General features: G+C 42.0%; 3 gene segments (V, D, J or C); all 3 read right to left on the reverse strand.

The window, feature by feature from the left end:
- The window catches only part of LOC121620879, a 231,598-nt gene that overhangs the window by 90,284 nt on the left and 129,099 nt on the right, over positions 1-12,215 (reverse strand).
- Positions 1,528-2,052, reverse strand: LOC121620901. The segment is given in 2 exon segments: positions 1,528-1,895; positions 1,986-2,052. Coding segments are annotated over 2 exon segments (345 nt in total).
- Positions 3,791-4,289, reverse strand: LOC121620897. The segment is given in 2 exon segments: positions 3,791-4,153; positions 4,241-4,289. Coding segments are annotated over 2 exon segments (363 nt in total).

Genomic DNA, 12,215 nt, shown 5'->3' on the forward strand with positions numbered 1-12,215 from the left:
ACAGCAGAGTCTTCAGTCTTTAGACTGTTCATCTGCAGATACACCTGCTGTCTGCTGTTGTCTCTGGAGATGGTAAACCGGCCTTTCACTGAATCTGAGTAGTAAGTGCTGCTGCCACTGCCACTGTAAATCCAGGCAACCCACTCCAGTCCTTTTCCAGGAGCCTGTCTGACCCAGTGCATATGGTGGCTGCTGAATGTGAATCCAGAGGCTGTACAGGTCAATCTGTGAGATTCTCCAGGCCTTTTAACCACTGGTTCAGATTGTGTCAGAGTCTGACCATCAACACCTGTCAAGAGGAGAAAAGACATCAAGTGAAATCAGCTGATGACACAAATAAAAGCTCTATTAGATGAAGATGAAGATGTTGGTGGTGGAGCGGATGTTCCTGTACCGCTTTCCTGATGGAAGCGGTACAAACAGTCTGTGGCCCGGATGGCTGGGGTCCGTGGCGATGGATCTTGCCCTCTTCCTGATCCGGCCTTCATATATAGAGTCTAGGTCAGGAAGGGGGCAGCCCACGATGCCCTGTGTGCAGTTTTAACCACCCGTGCCAGTTGTTTCCTCTCCTGTGCTGTGCAGCTGCCATACCACACTGTCACACTAAAGCATTGGGTGCTTTCAATTGTGGCCCTGTAGAAGTTGACGAGAAACCGAGAGGAGAGTCCAGCCCGTTTCAGTTTCCTGAGGAAGAAGAGCCTTTGTTCTGCCTTCTTCACCAGGCGGGAGGTTTTCATGGACCAGGAGAGATCAGATGTGATGTGGAGGCCCAGGAACATGATGTTGTCCAAACGCTCCATCACTTCTCCGTCCATGAGGAGGGGGGCGTGATCCGTCTTTCTGGACCTCCTGAAATCCACAATGACTTCCTTGGTCTTCCCTGTGTTCAGCACCAGGTTGTTGGCTGAACACCACTGGGTGAGCTGGTGTATGCTGCAGGACCAGAGTGGATGATGTGTTTCCTATTCTCACCACCTGAGAATACCTCATGCCTCATTGGTATATTTTATTGTTTATATACATTTTAGTATATTTCAGCTGCTGTTGGTACATTTCACTCGTATATCTTACTGTTTATTTATTGTTTAGTATATTTCTATATTTTCATTTCGTGTATATTTTTAATTGCATTTACTTATATTTTTACTGCATGTTGGTTATTTTATTCTAGTGTCTTTTTAATTATCACTTTTATTTTAGAATCTTTCTTGTCTTTCTTATTATCTTGTGTCTAACATTGGGGTTGCAATGCAAATTTCATTGACATGTCATGCTCAATGACAACAAAGAAATCTTGAAATCTTAATCTAATTTCTTGATCCACCCTAAAATGTGCCTGTATTTACAAACAGGATGTATTCACTGTTTCCTGTGATGTGAAAAGTTGAGTGTTCATTCAAACAGAGTGATTGTGGCAAATAACAGCTTTAAGATGAGTATTTATTTAACAGACCCTGTTGAGAGGAATTTTGGCCAAACGTCATGAAATGATGATCATTAAAATCATGAAGTGACACAGAGACAGCTGGATGTTCCCAGTGGTGGTAAATAGAGGAAGTAGTTTTTGTATGACTCTCCTATTATGGTCTCTCACTGTGTCTCTCTGGCACAGTAATACACAGCAGTGTCTTCAGGCTGCACATTCTGTCCGTTTAGAGTCACTGTGTTGCTGGAAGAGTCCAAGTCGATACTGAACTTGTTCTTCAGTGAATCTTTGTACTGTGAGTCTCCAGTATATTTGCTTCCAATCCACTCCAGTGGTTTCCCTGCAGGCTGTCTGATCCAAGCTGTGTAGTAGCTGCTAACAGAATAAGAGACCTGACAGGTGATGGTCAGACGTTGACCTGGCTGCACAGTCACAAAGGCTGGCTGTGTTACCTGTTCACACTTCACACCTGTTGAAAAAAGACAATGATTTGGAACAAATGATCAAGTTAAACTGCAAAAGAAGAACTGTTGACTTTGACAGATCCAGAGAGACTCACATCCAGCTGCCAACAGCAGCAGCAGAGCTACAGAAAACATGGTTGATGTTGAAAGTGACGTGCTGTGAACTCCACTGACAGCCTGATGTGAAGGTTTTATAGCTGAGTAACAAGGAAGCTCACTGAGTTTGCATAGAATCAAACATATGTAGCATCAATGTTGCTCTAACTGGAGCCAATAGAAGAGTCTGTTGACTGTTCTTTGAAACTATTCATGTCTAAATGTGTTGTATTGACAACAATTCAATATTAAAACACGATGTCAATTCTTCCAGTGTGTTTAGCATGTTTTCAAATCATGAAAACACACTTTAAATATGATGTGATCTGCTTTCCTGACAGAGTTGATTTACTGTCAGCACCTCCAACATCACATTCATGATTCACTTCAAACGTATGAGCACAGCTTTGTTGTATCTGCAGCATTTATTGATTCATTATTTGCTCACTTCCTGTACTTGCTGACTGTATTCGCTGCAGAGAGAAATACAGTGACAGCAGCCAGGATCATGTCAATAGTGTGAAAACTTCAGTCTGATGTTGCTGCTTTTCTTTGAATGGTTTCATTGTTTGCAGACTCGAGATGAGCAGCTCCTTCAGGCTTCCTGCTGTTCATCTTGAGATCTACTTCCTGTCTGCTGACATGAACTGACACTGACAGATGCAGCTGCACTCACTGCTGATGGTAAACACCTTATAGTCAAACTTTATAGTCTGTTTTCGGGACAGAGGAGAGAGAAACTTGACACTGACTGCCCTCTCGTGTTCATCAGAAGAACTGCAACATTATTTGACACGGTGACTGACTTGTGAGAACAAATAACATAAACATTAAAGTGGTGGAAATATGTATTTGTCTTTGATTCACACCTGGAGAATGACTTCAGCAGATTATTTTGCTGTCATTGGCTATTTTGTGAGGAAGTCAAAATGAGACTTCTATTTAATAACATGTTTATTGTCATTGTTGTTGGGTGTTAGTTTTCATGATTTTGTTGAAAAAAAAAAAGTAAGAATAAAAATGTATTTCTTTCTCATTACTATCATCTCAGTAAATGAACAGTGTAATTAGTCCAGAGTTACAGTGTGATCTTTTCACTGACGGTGTCCCAGTACAGCACCTGTCAATGCATACATACCTGTGGAAATATGTAGTATTTGTCAACCTTTAATGTGTCTTTAATGTGTTCAATGTTTCGTATAAGTATTTGTGAGCAGAAACTTTCAAAATCAATATGAAATATAAAACACATATTTAAAATAACACTTCATGCTGAGGCTCCACCAGCCTGAAAGATGAGGACTGCAGATTTGCATCGACTCCTCCTCACAGTGCCAAGACATTGGTTGGATCCAACATTTGGTGTCTGATTGTGAGCTCACAGCTTGAAACAAACAGACTGTATAAGCAACATATGATCCTTTTCTCTCATGAATGAAAGTCACACAGCTCAGCTGAACAGAGGATTGTGAGACATCTTTTCATCATTTTGTGGCAACAAGAAGGAACAGATTTGACATTTGATCATCAGGATTCTTTCCACTCAGCACATGAGAAAATTCAGAAGATTACAAATAATCTACAGTTCCAGAGTTACAGTGTGATCTTCTCACTAACGATGTCCGAGTACAGCACCTGTCAATACATACATACCTGTAGAAATATGAAGTATTTGTCAACCTTTAATGTGTCTTGAATGTGTTTAATGTTCAGTAAAAGTATTTGTGAGCAGCAACTTTCAAAATCAAGATGAAATATAAAACACATGTTTAAAATAACAATTCATGCTGAGGCTCCACCAGCCTGAAAGATGAGGACTGCAGATTTTTGTACAGCTGCTCAACCAACTCCAATCACTGTGAGTCTCGAGCACAATAATAAACAGCAGAGTCTTCAGTCCTCAGACTGTTCATCTGCAGATACACCTGCTGTCTGCTGTTGTCTCTGGAGATGGTAAACCGGCCTTTCACTGAATCTGAGTAGTAGATGTAGGCACTGTCATATCTGATATATGCAACCCACTCCAGTCCTTTTCTAGGAGCCTGTCTGACCCAGTTCACAGAGTGGCTGCTGAATGTGAATCCAGAGGCTGTACAGGTCAATCTGTGAGATTCTCCAGGCCTTTTAACCACTGGTTCAGATTCTGTCAGAGTCTGACCATCAACACCTGTCAAGAGGAGAAAAGACATCAAGTGAAATCAGCTGATGACACAAATAAAAGCTCTATTAGATGAAGATGAGTGCAGATCTTCACCTGCCCAGCAGATAGTTAACAGCAGCAGTCCTGTCCTATAGTCCATCATGTTCAACTGTGTGTCCACTGTTCTCTGTCCTCCTCTCTGCAGTCAGATAAGTAGAGGTGGAAGACATCTGACTTTTGCATTGACTCCTCCTCACAGTGTGGAACTGGATTTGACTTAAAAGAAAACCGTAATAAAAGTGAAGAAAACTGTTGAGAATATTAATGAAGCTTTAAAAACAGTAAAAACATGTAACCCCTCAGTACATGGAGGCCATGAATAAACATGTTTTTCAGTCAATAAAAACAAATTGTCCAGTCAGACATATAAACTCTGTTGGCTTGTTGAAAACAAAAGTCACAGTGAAAACTAAAAGGTTTATCATCCTCTCTGCAGTCAGATTAGTAAAGGTGGAAGACAACTAGGTTTTGCTTGACAACAATATTAAACAACCTCACGACTGAATCATCACGACAAAATCTGGACTTTGTCAAATCATGAGGTGACATTATGTTTTCTGTTTCCTCTCCTTCATCTGGCTTCAGGTCCACAAAGTGAAAATTGTTCCTTGATTACTACAATAACACACTTTCTGAATAAATGAAAAAAACTTTCTTAATGAAGTTTTTGTCTCCATCCACAATATATGTAGAATTGAAGTAAATTGACTTTGTTTGTGAGATTAAACAGCAGCTCCTTCAGGCTTCCTGCTGTTCATCTTGAGATCTACTTCCTGTCTGCTGACATGAACTGACACTGACAGATGCAGCTGCTCTCACTGCTGATGGTAAACACCTTATAGTCAAACTTTATAGTCTGTTTTAGTAACAGAGGAGAGAGAAACTTGACACTGACTGCCCTCTAGTGGTTTAATACAAGAAGCTGCAACATTATTTTTCACTCTCATATTATGACTCACTTTAGATTCCACATCATTTACAGACATTATTGTGTTTTCATTTGTAGAAATGTTTTGTATTTGCAGTAGTTTACTTTTCAGGAAACAGATTGTTGTGCAGTCCTTTGATCAACAATTGATGTGTTTGATATTTTGATGATTTTTACTCAGAACAAAATTCAGTCATTTATATAATTAATTATATAAAATAAACAGAATACAAAATAACACAAAAAATGTGGATATAAAATGTTACAGAATTAAAATATACAATATGAACATTATAGATAATATGTCTTGCATTGGCTGCTTTATTGTTCAATATTTGGTCTGTCAGCTCAGTAAAGATGAGGACTGCAGGTTTTTGTACAGCTGCTCAACCAACTCCAGTCACTGTGAGTCTCGAGCACAATAATAAACAGCAGAGTCTTCAGTCTTCAGACTGTTCATCTGCAGATACACCTGCTGTCTGCTGTTGTCTCTGGAGATGGTAAACCGGCCTTTCACTGACTCAGAGTAGTAAGTGGTGCCACCATTGCCACTGATAACAGCAACCCACTCCAGTCCTTTTCCAGGAGCCTGTCTGACCCAGTGCATCCCGTAGGTCCTGAATGTGAATCCAGAGGCTGTACAGGTCAATCTGTGAGATTCTCCAGGCCTTTTAACCACTGGTTCAGATTGTGTCAGAGTCTGACCATCAACACCTCTCAAGAGGAGAAAAGACATCAAGTGAAATCAGCTGATGACACAAATAAAAGCTCTATTCGATGAAGATGAGTGTAGATCTTCACCTGCCCAGCAGATAGTTAACAGCAGCAGTCCTGTCCTATAGTCCATCATGTTCAACTGTGTGTCCACTGTTCTCTGTCCTCCTCTCTGCAGTCAGATAAGTAGAGGTGGAAGACATCTGACTTTTGCATTGACTCCTCCTCACACTGTGGAACTGGATTTGACTGGAAAGAAAGCCTCAATAAAAGTGAAGAAAACTGTTGAGAATATTAATGAAGCTTTCAAAACAGTGAAATAATGTAACCCCTCAGTACATGAGGCCATGAATAAACATGTTTTTTAGCCAATACAAACAAACTGTCCAGTCAGACATATCAAATATAAATATAAATTTACAGTTTTTTCTGATTTTACTGTTTATAGGTTTGTGTTTGAGTAAAAAGAACAGTTTTGTTTTATTCAATAAACTACGAACAACATTCATTTTTAAACAACACAATACCAATGTTTAACTTCAGAAGACTTTGGAAAAGATTCAGGAAACAATGTTTGATGAAATTACCGTGATTTTCAATCACAGCTTTCAAGCATTTTGACATGTTCTCCACCAGTTTTTCACATTGCTGTTGGGTGACTTTATGCTGCTCCTGGCGCCAAAAATCAAGCAGCTCAGCTTTGTTTAATGGCTTGTGACCATCCATCTTCCTCTTGATCACATTCCAGAGGTTTTCAATGCGGTTCAGGTCTGGGGATTGATCGGGCCATGACAGGGTCTTGGTCTGGTGGTCCTTCATCCACACCCTGATTGAACTAGCTGTGTGGCATGGATCATTGTCCTGCTGGAAAAACCAATCCTCAGAGTTGGGGAACAGTGTCAGACCAGAAGAAAGCAAGTTTTAGCTTTGCTGTCCTCAATGTCTCCTGCTTGACCTTGTTCTGATGAACCGCTGTTGTAGAAATTTTCGTGATGGAAGCAACCTGACGCTCACTGTATCCCTCTGCCAGTAAAGACAGAATTTAACCTCTTTTCCTCACTCAAAGCTTTTCTTTTCAACTCTTTTGGCATGGTCAGTAGTTATTTTCTGAGCACTTTTTTTTAGCACTGTTCTGCCATCCAATTGGCTCTATTGCAAGAGGCAGGTACCTAATCAGTATCTCATTATGTAGAATGAGGTGTGCTTGTGTTGAAATTCAACAGAGACTGGAATGAAAGGGCTGTCATACATGGAGAGATGCCGATTTCAGAAAAAAAACTGCAGTGGTCTCTTAATTTTTTTCCAGAGCTATATGTAGAATTCAAGTAAATTGACTTTGTGTGTGAGAATAAACAGCAGCTCCATCAGGCTTCCTGCTGTTCATCTTGAGATCTACTTCCTGTCTGCTGACATGAACTGACACTGACAGATGCAGCTGCATTCACTGCTGATGGTAAACACCTTATAGTCAAACTTTATATTCTGTTTTAGTAACAGAGGAGAGAGAAACTTGACACTGACTGCCCTCTAGTGATTTTATACAAGAAACTGCAGCATTATTTTTCACTCATATTGTGACTCACTTTCGATTCCACATCATTTACAGACATTATTGTGTTTTCATTTGCAGAAATGTTTCAAATTTGTTTAATTTCAGCTAACATATTCTTGTGCTTTCTTCGTCCTTTTATCATAAATTGATCTTGATTGTGTTAATCTGATTAATGTTTAGTTGAAATTTTTTTAGAAACATTTTTACATGAACTTACATGACTATTTAAAAAATTATGTGTAATCTAAATGTAGAATATAAAATAAGATACAAAATGAATATGAAAACATTATATACAGTAGAATATAAAATATAAATACTATTAAAATTATACTTCATGGTTTTCTCCACCAGCCTGAAACATCAGCACTGTAGGTTTTTATACAGCAGTAAAAGCTGTAAAAAGACTTGGAAAGGTCAGGTTAGAGGATCAGGAAAACTATTTAATTACAAAATAATGTTTATTGTTCAGATGCTGTTTTCTCTAAAGAGTTGAATAAAGTTTTGTTATGGAATAAACAAGCTATGTCTCTTTAGTAATATGATTTCTACATTCACATCTCAGTTTGGAAATGTTTTGTGTTCATGGTAACTGTGTTGTATCTTTATTTTCATGTGGTTGAACTGAGGACATTTTGTTATGTCTCGTCATGTCTGTTGATGTGTTTGTTTCACTGGCATCATCATCATGTTTTGTCGTGCACTTCCTGTTTTACTGTGAAACTCTCCTCTCGTTTCAGACCCTTGACTTTCTGGTGTCCTTCCCGCCTTCTGATTGTCTGCCCCGCCCTGATTGTTTCCACCTGTTCCTTGTTACCTCATGTATATATAGTCTGCATCTCCCTTTGTCCTTTGCCAGATTGTCTTGTAGATCCTGTGTATCTTGTCTTTGCCTTGCCTGTGAGTTCTTGATTACTGTTGTGTTTTGCCTTGATGAAATCCTGAGCATGTTTTGTTCGTAGCTTCTGATTACCAAGTGCCTTTTGTCCTTCCTTGTAAATACCTGAGAGATTTTTGCTGTTAAAACCAGCCTTTGAGCTTTCGAATTTCCTTGGTGTCTGAGTTTTGCATTTTGAGTCCGAAACCCTTGAGCCTGAGCAGTTGTTTCATTTATCCTGTGAGAGGGTCTGATGAGGACTGCAGGTTTTTGTACAGCTGCTCAACCAACTCCAGTCAATGTGGCTGTCGAGCACAATAATAAACAGCAGAGTCTTCAGTCTTCAGACTGCTCATCTGCAGATACACCTGCTGTCTGCTGTTGTCTCTGGAGATGGTAAACCGGCCTTTCACTGACTCATAGTAGTAAGTGGTGCTACCACTGCCACTGATAACAGCAACCCACTCCAGTCCTTTTCCAGGAGCCTGTCTGATCCAGTGCATCTCATAGCTGCTGAATGTTCATCTGCAGATGAACAGTGTATTGTGCCGAATAAGGGTGGACAGTATGAACAGATGCTGCCTGTAACTGTGAAGCTATGTCCACACTTTGGAGGTGCAAGGCCAAAGTCACCTGTCAGGAACAGCATTAGTTATCTCCACCAGGGGCCCCCAGTGCTCCTAAAACCAGACACTGCAGTCCCTAATGCTGCAGCGCCCCCTGTGTCTCAACATGAAGATGTGCATGGCCATTTTTCCAGTCACAGCAGTGAACACAATATTATGTCTATATTGGAAAACCAGAACAAAATGACATCAATATTAGTGCATCAGCAAACTCTTGCCTCACTGCCAAAGAGGGATATTCAAATTTTGATGGCAATCCTTTGCAGTACTGTGCTTTTTTGCAGGCCTTTGAACACACCATAGAGGCAAAGACTAAGGATCCTGTGGACCGCCTGTTTTATCTGGAGCAATACACCAGTGGGCAGCCACAACAACAGTGGCAAAGTAAAACCTGTTCATCGACCAAAGTCTAGAGGGAGTAGTTTTGCCACGACTGTTACAACACTTGAAAAAGGGCCTCATTCAGAGAAGAGCAAAGATGGAACTGAGAAGACTTGTCTCTACTGTAAGAACAGTAAACACACGCTGGATTCGTGCACTGTATTGGAGAGAAAAGCGCATAGTGAGAAGATGGAGTTCCTGAAAACTAATGGAGTTTGCTTTGGCTGTCTGTGCATTGGGCACGTCAGTAAAGAGTGCAGGAAACGTCTCTCATGTAAATTATGTGGCTCATGACATCCCAGCATGCTGCACATCCATCGGAAGGAAAGAGAAGCAGAGGCAGAGAAAGACAAGACCGAATCAGCAAGTGCTGTGGACAGTGTTCTTGTGAAAGTGAACACCGGTGGTCTCAATGGGGCCGGTGATTGGGACTGCAAGCTTGCCATCGTGCCAGTCAAAGTGAAGTCAAGCAAAGGTCAAAAGGTCGTGGAAACCTATGCCTTTTTAGACCCAGGAAGTTCAGCCTCTTTCTGCACAGTGGGTCTGATGGAGAAGCTGGATCTCTCTGGGAGGAAACGGAAGATTCTTTTGCGCACTATGGGCCAAGAGAAAGTTGTGGAGAGTTGCGTTGCATCTGCCTTGGAAGTTGCTGGATTGGACAGTGACACATATTGTGAAATGCCAAAGATTTTCACACAACGAGAAATGCCTGTCAGCAGAAGCAACATTCCACGTCAGAAGGACCTGGAGAAGTGGCCTCATCTGAGAAATGTCCATCGGCCAGAAATAGACATGGATGTGGAGATGTTGATTGATATGAATGTGCCCAGAGCGTTGGAGCCCCTGGAGGTCATCAGGAGTGTAGTTGGAGGGCCATATGCTGTGAAGACCATGCTTGGCTGGACTGTAAATGGACCACTTGGCGACTGTGGTGATACTCTAATGTGTCAGCCTGGAGTTTTCGTCAACAGAATTGCTGCTGTCACACTAGATGAGCTCTGGAACCAACAGTTTAAGACAGACTTTCCTGAAAGTGGTCAGGAGGAGCAAGCAGGGCTGTCAAGGGAGGACCACGGGTTTCTGGAAATGGCTGGAAAAACTGTGAAGCTGGTGGATGGCCATTATAGTGTCGCCTTACCTTTGAGGGACAGGAAGGTCAGCATGCCCAACAATCGCAAAATTGCTGAGCAACGCACCACCAGCCTGAAAAGGAGATTCATCAGGGATGCATCATTCCACAAAGACTGCACGGCATTCATGAATGACCTGATCAAAAATGGATATGCTGAGAGAGTGCCACACTCAGATCTGGACCGCAGTGACGGCAAGGTGTGGTATATCCCTCATCATGGGGTATACCATCCCCAGAAAAGGAAGATCCGCGTTGTTTTTGATTGTGGGTCATCATACAGAGATGTGTCGCTTAATGTGCATCTTTTGCAAGGACCTGACCTTACAAGCATGCTGATTGGTGTCTTGACCAGGTTTAGGAAGGAGCCCATTGCTCTGATGTCTGACATGAGGCTATGTTCCATCAGGTTCGTGTGTCAGAGGGAGATGTGGACTTGTTGCGCTTCCTTTGGTGGCCCAATGGAGACTTCCAAAGAGATATGGCAGAATACAGGATGGTCGTCCATTTGTTTGGCGCTACATCATCCCCGAGCTGGGCTAATTTTGCTCTACGGAGGTGCGCCGAAGATAACAAGCAGCTTTTTAGCCAGCAGGTGTTTGAAACCATCATGCACAGTTTTTATGTTGATGACCTCCTGACCTCGGTAGCTTCAGAAAAGGAAGCTATGTCTCTGTATCAAGACTTGAGAACCATCTGTGCCAGGGGAGGTTTTCATTTGACTAAATGGAGCAGCAATAGTCGTGGTGTGCTGACAGCAATAACAGAGGAGGAAAGAGCAAAGGAGGTTAAGGACCTGGAACTAGATCAGGACGTCTTACCAGTGGAGAGGGCCCTGGGGGTGAGATGGTGTGTACAGTCTGATATCTTTAAGTTCAGTGTAACCATCAGAGACAGACCATTGACCCGAAGAGGAATTTTGTCAACTGTCAGCTCTTTCTATGATCCTCTAGGGATTCTCGCCCCTGTGATCTTCACCGCTAAGAAAATCCTTCAAGACCTGTGCCGGAAAGGGTTAGGCTGGGATGACCCCATACCAGTATCTGCGACCCAAGCATGGACAGACTGGGTTAAATAACTGCAATTGCTGGAAGACTTAAGCATCAGACGATGTTTGAAGCCCCCCAATTTTGGGGAAGCAACTTTGGCTCAGCTGCATCACTTTGCAGACGCAAGTGAGGGGGGCTATGGCACTGTCACTTACCTGCGGTTGAACAACCAGCAAGGCCAGACACACACTGCCTTCATCATGGGAAAGTCCAGGGTGGCACGTCTCAAGCCTGTGACGATTCCACGGATGGAGCTGACAGCAGCGGTGATGGCAGCTCGCATGGATAAGTTGTGGAGGAGGGAGTTGAGGCTGCAACTGCAAGACTCAGTTTTTTGGTCAGACAGTACTACTGTTTTGAAATACATAGAGAACGAAACCTCAAGATTTGGAGTTTTCGTTGCAAACAGAGTCTAAGAAATCCTCAAGATGTCTGATCCATCCCAATGGCGTTATGTGTCTACTATATGTAATCCAGCAGACCTTGCCTCTAGGGGTTTAAGAACAAAACTGTTCCTGGAAAATGAGGTGTGGGTATCTGGTCCCTCATTTCTTGTACAGCCAGAGGAAATGTGGCCTGTCAATCCAGAGCGATTGAAAGAGCTTCCATTAGAAGACCCAGAAGTTAAGGCAACGGGTGCCATTGTTTCCATGGAACAAGAGGAGGATGATGCTGTGATATATTTGATAAATCGCAGCTCATCATGGACCTGTCTCACAAGAGTGATGGCCTGGATTCTGAGGCTCAAGACTTTACTTCTGAACGTCAGGAAG

Source organism: Chelmon rostratus, chromosome 17 (assembly GCF_017976325.1).
Source record: "Chelmon rostratus isolate fCheRos1 chromosome 17, fCheRos1.pri, whole genome shotgun sequence".
Taxonomy (NCBI): domain Eukaryota; kingdom Metazoa; phylum Chordata; class Actinopteri; order Chaetodontiformes; family Chaetodontidae; genus Chelmon; species Chelmon rostratus.